The 19,044-nt window shown below is 32.8% G+C and overlaps 2 protein-coding genes across 4 annotated transcripts in view; one reads left to right on the forward strand and one right to left on the reverse strand.

Moving 5' to 3' along the window:
* The first annotated feature begins 808 nt into the window (after positions 1 to 808).
* On the forward strand, positions 809 to 8,682 carry LOC136030561 (uncharacterized). Its single transcript, XM_065709622.1, has 3 exons — positions 809 to 946; positions 5,042 to 5,821; positions 7,706 to 8,682. The coding sequence occupies exons 1-3, from the start codon at positions 935 to 937 to the stop codon at positions 7,820 to 7,822; spliced, it is 909 nt and encodes a 302-aa protein (XP_065565694.1). The 5' UTR covers positions 809 to 934; the 3' UTR covers positions 7,823 to 8,682.
* Positions 8,683 to 11,161: 2,479 nt separating this feature from the next.
* Positions 11,162 to 19,044, reverse strand: part of LOC136030560 (translation initiation factor IF-2, mitochondrial-like) — a 146,195-nt gene continuing 138,312 nt past the window's right edge. For all 3 annotated transcript variants that reach the window (XM_065709618.1, XM_065709619.1, XM_065709620.1), the window contains 2 exons: positions 18,220 to 18,349; positions 11,162 to 11,280 (listed from right to left, as the gene is read on the reverse strand). In XM_065709618.1, coding sequence (XP_065565690.1) covers positions 11,238 to 11,280; positions 18,220 to 18,349 — 173 coding nt within the window. In that variant the 3' untranslated portion in view covers positions 11,162 to 11,237. The remainder of the gene's footprint in view (positions 11,281 to 18,219; positions 18,350 to 19,044) is intronic.

The raw sequence follows: 19,044 nt of genomic DNA on the forward strand, positions 1-19,044 counted from the left end.
GATTTTGTAACGGTGAAAGCCTTGGAGAAACGACCACCCTAAGACAGCTGTAACTTCATGAAAAAACAAAAAAATTATAACGATAAAAAAACGAAGATAATTCTAGCCAATGAAAGAAAGATTGGTAGCAAATATTACGGTCGAGACACCCGCTCAACCGTCCTCAGTGGAAAACGGAAGTAATAAGTAAAAAAAAATAGGGAAAAGTGCACAGGACAAAATAAAAAGCACAAACCTTAAAAATAAGCACTGAAATAAAAGAATAAAACAAACAAGACAAAAAAATAAAACATAAACAAACATCTAACAATCAATAAAACGAAACTAAAATAAAAACAAGTACTAAATACAAGAAGCCCTTCCCAATTAATGGTGAAAGAGGCCCTTTCCATTACATGGAAAGGGCCTCTTTTATTTTACTCTTGAAGTTGAGATATATATATGTTGAACTACCAGGAAACGTAACCAATAACTGTGCTAGAAAGACGAAGCTTTTCTTTTAAGTTTTTGATACCAGAGTGATACAAGACAATTTCAGATCAGACTTCAGACATTTGAAGAATCTTTAAAAAAGGGAAAGTCAGTCATGTTGGCGGCTCCATCAATCAAAAATTCACACTTCACTTCTCATTTTTTCTCTCGCCAAGCTTTTCCATTCATACAAGCAAGTTGTTATTTTTCCATTTAGATTCAGTTCTTACCCCCCAAAGCGTCGGTGGAAATAGATCGATATTGTAGCCAATGAGAAGGCGTTTCTATTCGCCTGCCAAGACCATGCTAGTTCATTCATACGCGTGGGAAGAATAGAATGACGTCAACGGTTAGCTTGTTACATTAGTTGGGAAAAACTCCAAAAATACTTAGTGTCTTGCTAGAGCTCAACCCTTACGAATATTAAAAGTGGAATATATCCGGAATTCAGAAAAAAAGTATTATGGCATCATTGGTAAATATCATTTGATTTAACTCTTAAATAAAAGTTTTGTTGCTGTTGTCTATGAAAGAACATTTTGTCTTGTTATTTTGCTTTTTGCCCTTGAAAATATTCCGGTTGATTAATACTGTTATTCTTTGATTTTTAAATAGTTTTTATACAGTTTTGAATAGCTCAAAACTGATTGGACTAGCCATTCACGTTAATGGACGATAAATAAAGAGCGGAAATCTTTTACTTTAATATTTTGGAGAATTAGATGAACATTTTGTATTTCTAAATTTTCCAGATCACAAGACAAAAAAAATGAGCCTTTAAGGAGCCTTTTTATCACATCTAATATTGTTTTCTATAAATTTTCCACGAGTAATTTGACTAAAATCGAGGGGGATCAAAACGCTTGGGAAGGATCCCAAGTGTTTGCGCACTGTTAGTCATATAGGTTGTATTTGAGACTTAAACACACAAAAATACCCTCTATACTCTAACTAATACAATGTATTGCATGCTTGTAGTTCCTAATTTCTTCTAAATAATGCATTAAAATGACCACTGTTTTCTTTGTTTTTCAGAAGAATTAAATACAATTGTCTATGCACGTCGGTTACTTGAAACATTCTATTTTGATAGGCCACTTGTTCTGGACAATTCGGTAAAATAGGAGAGGTGGTTAGAATTTGCTTCTAACCACTTATGGGTTAACTTTCCAAACTTGTATGATTTTTATCTCCTAGCTTGCGTAGGAATTTTAGATTCTTGGTACTCCCTAGCTGATAAGTGGAAATCTCCACTAATAACAATCATAATTAAAGTAATTATTAGTATAATAGAAAGGTTATTAGTGTAAAGGGCTGTGCATTCTAATAATTATCAAAAATGAACTATTTAAAAGAACGGTTTCATTAAGTATGTCTTTATTTTGGTACTTATCTTGGTACTATGGTACTTTGGTATTATGGTACTTATTTACTTATTTTGAACAATCAAACATTAAGTTTTCTCTTTCATTTGAGGTGCAGTAAGAAGTATAAGTAAGACGAAAAAAAATATATCTGGTTAAATATTTTGCCTCTAATAATGATTGGCGGCTCATATATCGGAATTATTCATAGATTCTAGTGCTTAAAGAGTTAGAATCCCCAGTTAAAATCACTTAGTCTCCAATGGACATGCGCCGGATTTGATTCTGCAAATTTAACTAGTCAAAGGATTTTAGAATTGAAAGCGTCTTTTCTAACTTTAAAACAAATACCACAAGTGCCTTCTATGTATTCTATCTATTAATAGCTTGAAAAATATGCCAAGGATAAGAAAACAAATTGTTCGATACCTAGTGTCCAAGGGAGTCGACAAAGACCAACAAAGGAAGGAGACAATAAATAAATTTGCTCCCACCTCCCCCTTAAAAGGCAAAAAAATGATGAAAGTGTCCCTTTAAGACATTAGATTACAATTTTCAGACAAACTAAACCTGTTCCTTGCCTTCTTAGAAATGTTTTTTCTCCCAAATAAATAATTTTTTTCTCCTAAAACACCCATTATGCATATGCAGGCACTCATTTTTCAGCAAGAAAAAAGAGGCTCTAGAAAATGTCAGTTCGATCTTGAGTTCATTAGGTCAGCTGAAAATGAAAAGGCAAGAGAACACAACAGAACTTGTAGCATATTCCCGTAAACTTAGTATGCTCTACTAACTGGTTCGACCGGTTTCGCTATATCATATTTGCTTCTGGATATGCTTCAAAATAACTACCTTTTTTGAAACATAGTAGGCTATTGTTTCACTAACATTGATAAAGGACGCAGTTCTTTCTCTCTTTTTAGATTTTATTTCACGCTATTTACTTTTATTCTTTATAGTTCAATTAAATTTTTCCTATCTATTTACTATCACATTTTTTCTTTTCCCCTTTTTTACATATTTTTGTTGGATCTGCCAAAAAAGGGTATATCCCAATATACCCTTTCCCTTCACATTAAAAGTAGGAAAATGAAGCTTTTTTTATTATCTCTGTGCGAACGCGACATTGCAAAATCATAGATTTTTCAGGCTTTTCTAGGTTTAGGGTTGGGGGCAGGCAGAGACTCCCCAATCCCTTTGCATCTACAATAAAGCAGCATTTCCGCCTAGACTGAAATATGATCAACGATTTAGACAATACAGCAATTATAAATAAAATTGTGTATTTCTTCACATTCTTCATAAAAATCTACACCATAAAACCTACTTCAAAAATCTACTATATAAAATTCAACAATTTCATATAAAGGATACAAACAAACAATCACCAAACGCTCCTCAGCCATAATATTTTGTAGTCTTTAAGCACGGATTTCTTGCCGGAAAGTATCATGTTTTTGCATGATACTTTTCCTTTATACCTTTATCGTTGTTTGATCGATGTAAACAAAGTAAGCAGAGACAAGCATAAATTGATGGCAAACAATTCTTTCTAATTAAAGTTGTTTTTTCTTTTGAAAAAAAAGCTCTTCAAAAGCCATATTAATAACTAAAACTATCAGTTTATGGCAAATCTTCTAATTTGCTGAAAACTGTTTTATCTGCAACGATATTTTCCAAGAAGTTTTTGCAGTTTAATATTAGCGTTATATTACTAAAAACTCATGGTAGCACTAAGTTGATTGAAGTCAGAAAACTTCTCATGCGTTCTAGTAACTGTGGACTTTGAAGTCCGCAGTTACTAGCACAATGAGTGGTACCAAATAAATTTGACAAGCATAGACAGCTTTCTGACTATATGGCGCATAACCATTATCAGTTTTCCTACCCCTTGGTGTAATTGTTGATATGATGCCCCTTCATGATCATTAACTGGGGAGCAGATATAGAATTTTTTTGCAACTCTAAAAATTGTCTATTTTAAAAATAGCCTGAGGAAAAGCCGGGTTTACTATTTCATTGGCTTAGATTTTATCATTATTACAAAACCTCCGTGGAGAGGTGGTGAAGTTCAGCAAGGCTCAACCCCCCATAATTGTCATAAGCACCTATGTAAAAAAAGGATCAAAATTTGGGTATTTGGGTTTCTCAAACTGTTCAGAGATTCAATCTTTACTACCTCCTATGAAGATCTCACGTCCATTAGTCTTTTTTTATGATCCCTCCCTAGTTGAGGACGTTCTGCTTTCGTTTGGCCCGAGGTCGATTTCCAAAGAGTATAGTTTCTAACGAGCTATTATCTTCCATCGGAAAAGACTGATTTCTTGAATTTTCGGAATCATAGCTAGCACTGAAGCCATGAATAAATCTACTTTTCAACATCAGAAAGACATCAAGTCATCGGCCACAGAACAAAAAGACCTATATCATGTTTTTATAATGCATCGGAGAGAAAATAGGGTTTTTAAGCTCCTTAAGTTTTTTTAAAGAACGTAAATACAAAAATCTGAAGCAATTAGAGAGCTGCTGAGTACGTAGCTTCAATTTGGCATATAATATAATAAATATATACGATAGTGTTAGGTAGTCTGCAAGAGAAATGTATTGAAATACTTTATCCCGATCAAAGACAGTCTCTTCTACCACCTGCAAAGTGTGTTCCCCTCTACAGGCGTAGATACGCATCTGTAGAAGCAGACCTACATGCAGTTAATACGCCTCTGCAGACACAGGCGATCATGTACCTCAGCATATTATGATCAATCAATCCTACCTCCTATGAAGTACATAAAGGCTTAAGGACGTACACTGGGCCCTGCAGAAACAGACGTACATGGCACAGGTAGACCTATTCAGCTCATGATCACTCTTCCCCACTTCCTATAAAGCGCACACGCCACTAGAGACGCAGACAAATACACACCATTCCAAGCCATTTTCGGTCATCCATGCCTTCACGGAGTGCATACGTCTTGGCAGACCAACACAATGTGTAGTAAAATGCCTCTACAGACATAGACACATATGAAATAAAAACACATGTTCTGATTGAAGTCTTTCTCTCTTGTCTTATATGAAATAAACATGCCTCTATTGATGTAGAAGTATATTCTCTTTACATTGTGCTTTGGCAGGGTATTTTTATTCATGTTGATATCAATAGTCACTTTTGGTTTTTAGGGTTTTAATATATTCTTTGCTTTTAGGTCATAGCTGCAGCTTGGCTTATTTGCAGCGTGGAAGCTTACCCAACAAGCTACCGAGACATTATTGAAACACCGGACAACCGAATGCTGCATCCTTCACACGAAGAACTCAAGGATTTTTTTGATTTTTTACAGCACTTAAATACACAAGAATTGAAAGGTAATCTTGAAAGTACACAGGAAACGCGATATCCATCTCAGGACGACGGCGAAGAGGAAATCTATGATGAAACCGGAAGTGACATCGACGAGTCAGAATATTTTGATTACCCACGATACGTTCAATACATGCCGGTAAAAAAAAGTCAACTTACAGCTGCTTACGATGAATATGATGATGAAGAAGAAACATTTCCCAATAATTATTATAGCAATGGGGAATATAGGCCAACTAATTGGGAATCAAGGCGTCATCCTGATGCCTTACGAGAGCTTGAAGCACTTCTCAACGACAAACGACACAACAGCGATGATAATGTCCGTCAGCTCCACTCACTCCTTAACGCAAAGTCAAAACGCAATGTACAAACAGAATCAACAACCACTGCAGCTTTAGTAAAACAAAACCAATCAAGTAACGCCATTATTGTAACTGTTTTCGAGAATGAACAAGCAGCGAGTGAGAAGGCAGCTGTATCCAAAAATGGTCAAAAAGAGATGGTTCTACTTCGCCCAGCGACTCCAAGACGAAAACATGAAATATTTGCACAGTTACATAGAGGGCCTGATGTAGCTCAAACTGATGAAAAAGAAGAATCAAGAGAAGAGCCAAGTTCTTGGGTACGTATTTTAGTAGCAGTATTAACCTTTGGGGGGGGGGGGCTACTCTTTTTCTAATTTGAAAGGAAAGTAACTGGTTTTTACATATCTGTTGTAAACAAGTCATTGGTTCACCTTCACTATCTAACTGGCTTTTTTATATCATCAGTTGATAAACTATCGTCAGTCATTGGTAGATTTTTGGGGTTACTGGTTGCCGGTAGATGGTTTATGCCTACTGAGAATATTTACTTCGAGACACTTCAAAATTAGATGGCAACATTGTCTTTATAGGAATTCTAAGAAATCCAGTGCCTGCCCATCCCAAAGAAATAATCTATTTCAAGTTTAATAGACTGTGAGTCAAACTATCTGAGTTTAAAGCCACATTTTTCCTTGTGGTAACTGGTACATTATCCTATTTTAAAAAAATGCAAAAAATATGTTTTCATTAAAAATGTCAGTGGATGACAAGAATAGACAAAGAATCTATCGGCTAGCATACTATCCCACATTGGTATTGGTCGAAGACATTGACATTGGTATTGGCCAAAAAAAGAAAAAAAAAACAGATTGTGCCCTACTTTTTCAGCTTATGCAGCATAAAACTGCTCATTTCCGTTACTAAATATATTTTTCCTGGTGTTACTAATGACTCATGATTGATAACATCAGGCAAATTGATAAGCAAACCGGCTTTATGATATAGACATATGAAAAACCAACCCAGAAGAAAAAGAGAATAAAGTGATCTTTATTAGACCTGGCTTAGAAGGAGATTGTCAACATCTAAAAAACATATTATAAAACATACATAATTTTTACAAATAATTACACATTTTTATTTTAACACATTTTTATATTTTACATTTTTTATATTTAATGTTTTTATATATAAAATATTTCATTTCAATTATATTTGAATTTTTATATTTTACACATATATAATGATAAATACAGTTACAAAATATATAACTCAAAATAAAAATTGAAACCATGAAAATGCTGAGACAAATTTAATTCTAGAAGAACCCAAAATGGAAAAAAAGGCATCATTTATTTATTTTATATCAAATATAGATTTGGACAAGGTAATACCTTCCATGATTATGCGGTAACTATCAGCAGCACTTGTTAGTCGAAAGGCATAAGATATAAACGAAAAAAAGAATAACGCATACTAACTTGTTAGGATCAGAAACATCAAAGAGATATACTCACATCAGGTACCCGTCATATAGGAGTTATTGACATTGCTAATTATATTATAAGACAATAAGGTCTTACACAATTGTAGATAAAAGATGATGCCTTTGCATGATTATTGCATGCAATAAAAAAAAATTCGTCTTAAGCCTAAAAGTTCAGGATGTGATTTAAAAGAATAAATATCAGTGCAAGATTCAAGAGAAAAACAAGCTGTTGTTACCAAGTTGTTATTACGCAATAGCAGGATTGAAGAGTACACGGAACAAAGAGCCTCACTGGGAAATATTGGAAAGGAGGGGGGGGAGAGGGAGCACGGGCAAAGGGAAAACAACGCAATAACACCAGCTAAGTCGTGATTCCCAGCTATTTTTCCATTTTGAACCCTTTGTAAAGGTTTTTTTTTTATGTAGGCTGTGTCTGTTTATTAAAATAAAAATATAATATAAAATAATATTATTAAAGTAATATGTAATGTAACGATCTGTTTGATATTTTTACAGTTTTACAGAAATAAATAAAACAAAATGAAAGAGATGGAATTGAAGCAGAGATCTATTGCATGCTGCCAAAAACAAACAAACGAAACAATTCCGTCTGTTTTGTCTACGCAATTCCTTGCCCAATACAAAAGCACCTAGAGACTGCTCAAACTATTATTATCTTTTCGGAAGAAAGAATAAAGGCTTTCTTTTTTAGGAAAGCACGAACGAAGAGCTCTTCAATGAAATTGGATTTCCTGGCCGCTTGAAGAAACGATTTGTGACGTCAACAGACTCTCTGATGAATGAACTCCACGGACTTAAACACGAATGAACTTTGAGAGGGATATTCTACTGGCTATTCATGCTGATAAGCTTGAGATATATGGTTCTAAATCATCTATATTATTTCCAAGGAAATACATTCCGGTGTAAATCATGAATGCAGACAACGAAGTATTAATACCAAAATATAATTTGGATACAGTATACAGTCAATATCAACCCCTCCTTTTTCCCCTAGGTTATAAAACTGAATTATGCAAGCAAAACTTAGAAAGGGAATAAGCAGTAGTTATTGAAATTTTCAAACAGCTATGAGACAAGATTAGCAAAATAGACCCCCCTTACTTCTCTGAAATGCCCTCTCTAAGCAATTCGTGAAGTAGAATTACAAGATATAGCATATTTATTCCAAACTGCCTTTCAGTCATGTACCCCAAAATTCTAAAATTTGTCAAAATTGACTTCAACATTTCTAACATGATTTGTTTTTGTATGCAGCAATTTTTTCTAGATTTCTTCTCAAGGAAAACTCAGAAAAAAAGTCGCTTTTTTTCTTCTCAGAAAAAAGCGCCATATATTTCTGACAGAGGGAGTGAACCATGTTTACAAAATCTCCGCAGGATGAATGCCTATATAATCTTACTTTTTCTATTATCGCCTTATTCTGTGATTATTATTTATTTGGAGGGACAATCTTGAAGAGGAAGAAGATGAAAAGGAGGGATAAGTGTATTTTTTAATCATATCTATTAATTGTGATATTATTTGCATACCTTATTTTTCTGATTGCACGAATATATTATGCGGCAGTAAATTATAAAGATGATCAAATTGATCATTATTGTACATTTGTACATATGTATATAAGCAAGATTTTCTTGAAATAAAACCGTTTTTAGCCATAAATAATGGAAAATAAGACATAAGATGTACAGAGTGGCTGTTATTGTTCAAAAGGTGTTAAGTGACAAGTTTTGCAATGCTTGGCTCAACCTCTGAAATTTGGCGGGGTTTACCAACTTCTCTCTACCCTATTTTTCTCTCATCTTATTTGGCCCTGAAGACCTAAATAAGTTACAACTTTTTCCGAAATGTGGTGTATCCTTTTTCCCTTCAACTGTGGCCGTTGAGCTTCAGGAAAGGACTCCTTAGAACGGAAATAATACGCATAATGCCTTCTTAAGTAACGAAAGACATCGCACTATGACAAACTGCAATTTTTTTGCTACAAAATATCAACTATGGCCTAAATAGGTAAAAAAAAATGCAATAGAATACGAATTCTGAAATAGCAAATGGATTCTTCACAAGCTAAACCTCTTAACTGGAGGTTTTCAGTCCCCATCTTAAAAACTGATGAAAATGAAATTTTAAAGTGGGTAGCAACCCTGTCGTCTTCCAATCCTTTTTTATTGTTTTTTTTCTGAGGGGTAATTGAATCGAAAAAAAAGGTTTAAGATTACCATGAAGGTAAGTCACTTGAACGGAAAATTGAAAATGATCCCTTTACATGTAAAACATTGGGTGTCTTCCCCAAGACTTTGGGTGTAGGAAAGGTCTCGCATTTTTAATGCATTCTAATGCGTTTTATATCCAAGCCATATTATAGACACACCTACGCATAAAATCAGCGTTATGCAAGAGTACAGGACCAGCAATGTATCCTGTTCGTAAGTTGGTGAGTTAAGCGATTTCCATTTTTAAGCATAAACTTTATGGTTGATTAATGATAGTGAGGATTTAAGTCATAATCTTTTGAAATTAGAAAAACAGAAACTTCGAACAGCTTCTTTCCAATCTTTATGATAAATCTAGAGCAAGATGACAAAGATAGTATCAGTAGACAATAGTAGGGTAGAATTAGTGTTGATATAGGCTTTTCGAATCAATTTCTAGCTTTATGCTTCCATAGTATAAGTGTGAAACTAAATTTGGGGAAGCTACACATGATCCATAAATCTTGGCTTTTTTTTTATACAGACAGGGATGACACAAAACATTCGAAAATATATATTGACGTAATTCTCTATGAGAGAAAAGGAGTAAAACAAATAGGCGGAAAACCAAAAATTTAACTATAATATCCATTGATATATTTTACAATGACTAAATCAGCTACCTAAGCTTGGCCAGTTCAGAGAAACAGGATTTAAGGTTTAGTTTAGTAAATAAATCAAATTGGACAAATATAAAACCAAAATTGGAGAGTCCCCCCCCCCCAAAGATAAAATAATTTGGAATAAGCTTAAAGAAATGAACTATTTTGGAAACAAATTAACTTTTCTTTAGTCACCGGGAATCGATCCTCAGGTCCGTATTACCACGTCCGTATTGCCAATGCACTACCAGAGGGCAGAAAAACTCTAGACACATAGGCGAGCCTAGACACATTTAGGCCAGGCATACACACAGGAGTCTATTTTTTAGCAAATTAAATGGAAATTATAGATAAACATGGGCTACACCGTAAAAGAAACCAAAGACACAACAAAGCACCGTCAAACAAAGCTAGCATTAGGCAACCCCTAGACCAATAGGAAAAATCTAGTCACTCTTAGCCCAGGCATATGACAACTAATTGAATTAAAATCAAGTAGTTGTGGGTATCAAGCCATCACTAATTGTAGAAAAAGTCTAGACCGATTGAGGCACAAAACTGACACAAGCCAGAGTGAGAGACAGATCTGGCATGAGAAAATTCAATAGAAACTATAGATAAATATGGGCAGAACTATAGGAGAAACAAAAAGTATTTGTAAAATAAAGCACAATAAAACAAAGTAGAAGCATAAGGAAAGCTCTAGATACACTGAATAGCATCTAGACACTTTTAGGCCAGGAATTGATCTTGAGCCAATTGTAAAGAAATTACAGATAAACATACTGAAACAATTCGAGGGGTCGGGGGCCCCAGCCCTTCCCCCCTGCAATCAAGCAAAGACAAGCAGGATTTTACTTGTAACAAAGTGTTCTGATCCGTTATTCACTGGCTATAAGAACCTTTATGAAAAAAAACTTTTCATAAAGAAGAGCCTGTCAGGTTTTGCGGTCTTTTTCATAGGTCAAAATTTGACATAGCAGCAATAGGTAAATACAACAAAGTATAAAAAAGATTGGGTCACATAAGCTTAAAAAAATTAATATAATTGGCTCATGAAATGCGTCATAAGAATAGACCACTTTTCCCCAGCCCCTTTTCCCCCCTTTCCTTTTCTCATTCTTATTTTTCTCTTCATTCTTAATCACGGTTTTCTTCTTTTTTGTCATTCTAGACCCTGAACCTCAGCTGGATATTTTTAATGTACGAAGAACAGAGGGCTTTAACTTCTTGTTTATACAGGAATGAACTATATCACCTCTAAAACAAAAATGAACTCATAACATGATATTGGCAATTGACGTTTATTTATGACAAGAACCTAGAAAGAATTAACTCTTTGAACCATTCATAAAAATTTAAAGAACTAAAAGCCAGGGTCCCAATCAACTTTTTGAGGAACTTTAACCCTGAAAAAGAAGAAAATATAATAATAACGAGGAAAAACAAAGGACTAAGACATCCACACGAGACTGGTTTTATACACTAAAAGGTACTAACAAAACGTTCCTTTGACAGACGCATAAAATTCGAAGAATAAGAAACCTCAAGGACTTTCAAATCTAAAAAGGAAGAAAAGCCAATAAAAACAAGGGAAAAAAGGGAAAAAAGACAAAGAAACACTTGTAAGACTGGCCTCATGCTATAAAAATTATTTAGCAAATCGTTCCTTTGACATTCATAAAAAAAAAATCAAGATTTAGAATACAAGATACCAATCAACTATTTGAGGAGCTTTAACTCTAAAAAAGACGATTAAAAACGAGTAAAAAACAAAGGAAAACACACTCAAGCAAAACTTAGGTACTTAAGGGTACTAGCGAAACGTTATTTTGACGTTCATAAAATTTTTAAGAATGACAATCCAGGGACATAAACAACCTTTTGACGAAATTTGACCCCAAAAAATTGCGATAAAAAAAAAGTGGAGAACAAAGGACAGAGACACCCCTGTAAGTCTGGCCTTACGCACTAGAAGATACCAACAAAACGTTCATTTGACCGTCATATAGAAAAAAAAATAATCAAGGATTAGAATCCAGGATCCCAATTAACTATTTGAGGAACTTTATCTCCAAAAACCTTTGAGGAACTTTAACCCAATTAAAAAAAATGCTATAAAAACAAGTGGAAAACAAAGGACAAAGCAACCCTTGTTAGATTGGCCTTAATTCATAAGTTACGTATATTTATTACTAACAAAAACGTTCGTAAAAAAATTCAAAAATTCTAGTTGCATTTTTAAGTAACTAAAAATTCGAGGACAACTAGGCCGCCTCCCCACCCCAAGTTTTTCTATCAAAATCATCCAATCATAACTATGAGAAAGCTATTTAGCAAAAAAAAAATTAATATGCAAATTTCGTTTTAATTACTCGTGTGCAGTGAGCCAAATCAAAATCATGAATTCAAAAACATTCAGAAATTAAATTTACAAAAAAACAAGTTTTTTATTTTAACTGCAAGTAAGAAGCGACATTAAAACTTAAAACGAACAGAAATTATTCCGTATATGAAAGGGGACACCTCGCTCTTTACGCTAAAGTTTTCTATTGTATGAAAAGTAGAGTTGTGACAAAGAGTCAAACTTTAGCGGGACGATGAGGAGGGGAAAAACAAAGGAAAACACACTCAAGCAAAACATAGGTACTAAAAGGTACTAGCAAAACGGTACTTTGACGTTCATAAAATTTTTAAGAATGAGAATCCAGGAACATAAACAACCTTTTGAGGGAGTTCGACCCAATAAAAACTGTGATAAAAACAAGTGGAAAACAAAGGACAAAGACATCCTTGTAAGACCCTATACACTAGAAGATCCTAACAAAACGTTCCTTTGGCGGTCATATAGAAAAAAAAAAAAATCAAGGATTAGAATTCAGGATCCTAATCAACTATTTGAGGAACTTTAACTCCAAAACCTTTTGAGAAACTTTAACCCAATAAAAAAATGCTATAAAAACAAGTGGAAAACAAAGGACAAAGCAACCCTTGTTAGACTGGCCTTAGGCTCTAAACATTAACGTTCCTTTGACGTTCATACAAAGAAAAATCAAGAATTAGAATCTAAGATACCAATTAACTATTTGAGGAACTTTAACTAAAAAAAAGACGACAAAAACGAGGAAAAAAAACAAATGAAAACACATCCTTGCAAAAACTTAAGCACTAAAAGGTGCTAGCGAAACGGTACTTTGACTTTCATAAAAAAAAAAAAAAAAAATCAAGAATTAGAATCCAAGATCCCAATTAACTATTTGAAGAACTTTAAACGAGAAAAAGAAACAAAGGAAAACACGCCCAAGCAAAACCTATGCACTAAAAAGTACTAACAAAACGGTCCTTTGATGGTCTTAAAATTTTTAAGAATTAAAATCCAGGATCCTAATAAACCTTTTGAGGAGCTTTAACCCTGTAAAAAAAAGACCATAAAAACAGGAGGAAAACAAAGGGCAAAGACACCCATAAGAGACTGGCCTTATGCACTAAACATACAAACAATACGTTCCTTTGACCTTTATAAAAATTTGAAGAAATAGAAGCCAGGATCCCAATCAACTTTTTGAAAAACTTAACCTTAAAAAAAGAAAATTGATTAAGACAAAGGGCAAAGATACCCCCATATAAGATTAGCCTTTTTAAATAAAAGGTTTTTACAAAAGATCCCCTTTATTTTTATTCCTGAGATAATTCAGCAAGACGTATGTGTATAATATCCCTAATTTCTAATTTCGATCACCCATCTGAATGAGCTGTTTAGTCCACGTCTCCCGTCAAGGCAAGACCTGTTCCTGGCTTATCCATAGCCCTATGATTATCTATCACATTCTGCCATCTTTATTTATTTCTGAAAATTGTCAGGAGTAAGTATAGCCTTAAGTTTGTAGAAATTTCGGAACGGTGTAGGTAAGGCTTGCACAAGACGGGATGCACATGAACTCTTCCGGTGGGATGCCTCAATAACAGGATATTGAGGAAGAGGCCACCTTATTGGCAATGCTGGTTTCATTCTTCAACATCACATTGTTGGATAGTCTACTATACACCATGATTACTGAATGTTCAATTAATTTCTATCTGTCGGCTCAAAATATTATCTACATCATATACAGGGTGTTAAATTTAGATTGAAGTTGAATCTAGTAAGATTTCGAAATTACCTTTTATGGATAAGTTCATATTACCTATTCTTTATACAGCTTGATATATTCTACATATACAGCTTACAAAAAATTCGATAGATTTCAATCTGATTCAAAGTATTATCTACATCATGCATAAGGTATAATATTCATATCTTACATAACGATATTGTTCATTTATTCTAAACATTGGTATACTAATATTTAACGGTGTGAAAAAACAATCGAGATAGGTCACAACTTTGGATAACTTCGAAGACCACACTGCCTTTCCATGACGAAAGCTTAACACTTCAATCTTTTAGTCGACAGTGAACAGACATAAAATTTTTAACTGGATATTTCGAACATACATACAGTGTTCATCATCAGCAGTAAAACTAAATGACATCAATAAAAACAAACAAAATTTATACCTAATAAACTAATTACATATAGTTTATTGCTCTCATTTTTTTCAATGCAACAGCGGAAGCAAATCTCTTTGACCTTTTCGGTTCTGGTTCATTAGATTTATCTGACATATCAGCTGGACAGAGGTCATAGGTCTTAGGTGAAGTGATATTTACTTTATTTGACCTCAGTAAATTCCAGAGAAAGATTGTTGGTAGAAAACCTACTAACAATAATAGATTTTTGTCGCTCTTCTCTGGTCATGCTAACCAAGTCAAAATTGGTTTAATCATATCCTTAACTGACCATATTTTTAGAATTTGTTCTCCAAAATTCATTGAGGAGGAATTATTGTTGTTAAAAGAAATTTTAATAAGTAAGCATTATTCAGCTTGGTTAATTGAACAGACTTTTTCGAAAAGAAGGAAAAAAATTCCCCCCCCCAAACAACCTTGCCCCCCAAACAACGCATTATTCTTGAATAAAATTTTCTTTAATTTCGATTGTTTCCCTGAAAATTTGCTTTAAACCTTGGTCCCTAGAAATCAAAGAAACATTTTCAAACAAAATAAAATGATTTGGATAATTATAAATATGTTCCAATAGAGCCGACGTGAAATCATCATGTTTCTATAAGGTGATCTATAAGGATAATTGAGCTTTGAGTGATCTTAGCAAGATATTCGTCTAAACACATTGATATTTTGGACTAATAGAGTAAGAACGTTTTCCCTGTGTATTGTTCAGTGGCACCAATTCACGAATTGCCTAGGCAAAAAATAAATGTCAATACAACTAAATTTAGAAAAATTACATGAAATTTTTTTTTCTGGCGTGAATCAGGGCACGGTGGGGGGGGGGGTTGTGTTTCCGCAGGGAAGGGGGATATACAGGGGATGCCATTTTTATGTCTAAAATTCGCTTCAAAATTCGGTCATATTATGTACATCACCAAATATGTCTACATCGAATATGGAGCGAATATTCGCTCAAAACATTATCTACATCACGCAAAGATAATAAATTTATTTTCAAGTTAAATCTAATAAAATTTTGGATATACTCTAAAAAATATTACTGGATTACTGAATATTCGGTAGATTTCTATCTGCCGGCTTAAAATATTACCTACATCATATACAGGTATTACATTTTAATTAAATTCATGTTTAGTAAAATCTTAAAATTACCTTATATACGTAATTTAATATACCCCATTCTAAATCCAGCAAGATATATTCTATATATATATATATATATATATATATATATATATATATACATATATATATATATATATATATATATATATATATATATATATATATATATATATATATATATATATATATATATATATATATATATATATATACCCCATTCTAAATCCAGCAAGATATATTCTATATATATATATATGTATATATATATATATATATATATATATATATATATATATATATATATATATATATATATATATAAAGCTAGATTACTGAATATTCGGTAGATTTCTATCTGTCGGCTCAAAGTATTATCTACATCACGTGCAGACATCACATTTACATCAAGTTTAAATCTAGTAAAATCTTAAAATTACCTTACATAGGTAGTTTAATATATCCCATTCTAAATCCAGCCGGATATATTCTATATATATACAGCTAGATTACTGAATATTCGGTAGATTTCTATCTGTCGGCTCAAAATATTATCTACATCACGTGCAGGCATCACATTTATATCAAATTTAAATCTAGTAAAACCTTGAAATTACCTTACATAGGTAGTTTAATATACCCCATCGAAATCCAGCAGGGTATATTCTATATATATATATATATATATATATATATATATATATATATATATATATATACATATATATATATATATATATATATATATATATATATATATATATATATATATATATATATATATATATATATATATATATATATATATATATATATATATATATATATATATATATATATATGTACAGCTAGATTACTGAATATTCGGTAGATTTCTATCTGTCGGCTCAAAATATTATCTACATCATGTGCAGGCATCGCATTTATATCAAATTTAAATCTAGTAAAATCTTAAAATTACCTTACATAGGTAGTTTAATATACCCCATTCTAAATCCAGCAGGATATATTGTATATATATATATATATATATTTATATACAGCTAGGTTACTGAGTATTCGGTAGATTTCTATCTTTCGGCTCAAATTATTACGTACATCACGTGCAGGCATCATACTTATACCAAATTTGAATCTACTAAAATATTAAAATTACCTTATATAGGTAATTTCACATCATCTATTCTATACACATCTGGATTCATTTTATAAAAAAAAAGCTGGATTATTGAACATTAGGTAAATTTCTATCTGTTAGCTCAAATATTACTAACATAATACACAGGCATTGCATTTATATTGTAGTTAAACATAGTAAAATCTTGAAATCATCTTGCATAGCCTTATATAAGAAAGTTAGCAATTGTAATGTTTGCCAAAAAAATTCAAATAAACTCTTAAATATAAAAAGTTAATGAGTTATTAAATCTTAAGAGTTGTATGTTAAATATATTTGATTTAATACATAATATTTTATTTAATATGAAATGAATTCAACGTAAAAAAAATAATATCAAATATAAATATAAAACCTAATACAAGGAGTTGTTAAACTAGATCTTAAAAGCTTAACTCCAGAATAACTGAAGGCCTATTTTTTTACTAAGAACATTTTAAGCCACAGTAGTTGTAAAATTCAGAAACAAATAAAAAGCTAAAATAATAAGAGGTTAAACCCAAATTCTAATGGGATCATACCTCAAGTAAATGGCATTGATAGAGAGTTTTCCAATTCACAATAGGAGCTACCAACACATAGTGAGGCTATCAATATATAGTTGGAGCTAGCAACTCACAGTTACAGCAACCGTACAACAGTTGGCGGACTTTAAGAGATTATTTTAATATTCAAAGATTACAGATTTGAAGTATAAATTAAGTCAACAGCACAAAAGAGACATAAGGCCAAAACAATGATGACTTCAGCCCCTCAATGACCCCTCTCTAAAAAAAAACAGAAAGTATGGCCATTGCATCTGGATATTTCTACAAATATAAAATATTTTCAAGCGACGAATTACACTATGGCCTTCATTACTCAAAGCGTCTGTTTATTTCAATCCCAAAAATTACCAAACATAATGCATTTTATGTATTTTACATGCAATTTATGCATTTTATATAAGAATGAAGCAATATTTTTCAGGTATAGATTATAATAAATACAGATATTACTACAACTACCAATAATTCTTTGCAGCACCCAGCCTTGTGAGGGTAATAGCTGAGCATACCCCTCCTCCGCAACAATCTATCTAGTTCTTCGATCTTCAATTTCTCCCATAACGTCCGTTATGGCCTCTTCCCATGGCCACTTTCAAACCCATTCGAGAACGTCCTACTATTTGTTTAACTCCTGGTGGAATGCCAAAAGTATGATTTTTGGAACCCTGTAATCTCTTAAAAATAATCTAAATATCTTAACTTTTCTTTCTTTTTTACTCTTATTTTACTTTCTGAATCTTTTAATAACCATAAAATGCGTAATTAAATCATTTTTTTTCGTGTATTCTGATTGTTTCCCATGCGGTCCGTATAACGAGTGCTTGAAACTATACATGGACACCATAGTCATAAAAAAAAAAAAAAAAAAAAAAACTATGAGGGGTTACATTGATAGGGTTAACAGAAATTTGATAAAGGCAATACTCACAGTTGATAGCATTCTAAGACATCACCATGCTGGACCCGAATTTGAGTGTCAGATAATCTCAAACCACAATCTACATCTTTTTTTATCTGGTCAACTTCATTTTTCAAGTGACGCATTGAAGTTAATTTTCCTGCAATTTAACATAGAAACAATCTCAATTATCAATTCAAATCAAAGCACATCCAAATTAGCCTTTGCACCACTTTGTTGCACCAAAAACCTTACGAACTCCTTGTGAACTGCACCCTCAAACTATTCCACTCCCCTACTCTAGGGCTTCCAGCTCCTACATTATCGTGAGTTATTTAGTAGATTAATTCATGATGTTGGGTCATTGCACATTGAAATAAGAACTACGCACGCCCTAAGCCACTTCCTGGGATGCATATATAGATCGGGTTATAAAGTGTCATTTTTGGCTTCTCATCCTTAAGATAAGATTTTATGCATTAATCCAAATTAAAAGGATACAAAACATCCCGCATCTAACATGCTAGATATCTTCTGGCGTCTTGCTGTATTTTATTTCCATAATATCTAGTAATCTCATAAAGCATTATCTCACCACAATATCTCTATAATATTGCCAAATAAAAAAGGTGCTTCTCATACCTTTATACATGTCAGAGATCAAAAATCACATTTTAAAGGAACAATTTAGAAACAAAAAATATGCAAAAAAAAACAATTCGTATATCTGGTCCAACAAAAAGCTCTATGGCCTGTATGTGTTGGGGGAAGCACTTCGTTCTTAAGAAAAGTTGCTATTCATGCTTCTTTACCGTGTTTTCCTGCACTCATCACTGTTGGACCGAAAGCCCCAGT

This window comes from Artemia franciscana, chromosome 8 (genome assembly GCF_032884065.1).
Source record: "Artemia franciscana chromosome 8, ASM3288406v1, whole genome shotgun sequence".
NCBI classification, from domain to species: Eukaryota; Metazoa; Arthropoda; class Branchiopoda; order Anostraca; family Artemiidae; genus Artemia; species Artemia franciscana.

What these genes read in the sequence shown, in the direction of transcription:
- LOC136030561 (XM_065709622.1), top strand. An exon ending in GAGAAGAGCCAAGTTCTTGG is followed by an intron (nt 5,822 to 7,705) that starts GTACGTATTTTA and finishes TTTCTTTTTTAG; the next exon opens with GAAAGCACGAACGAAGAGCT.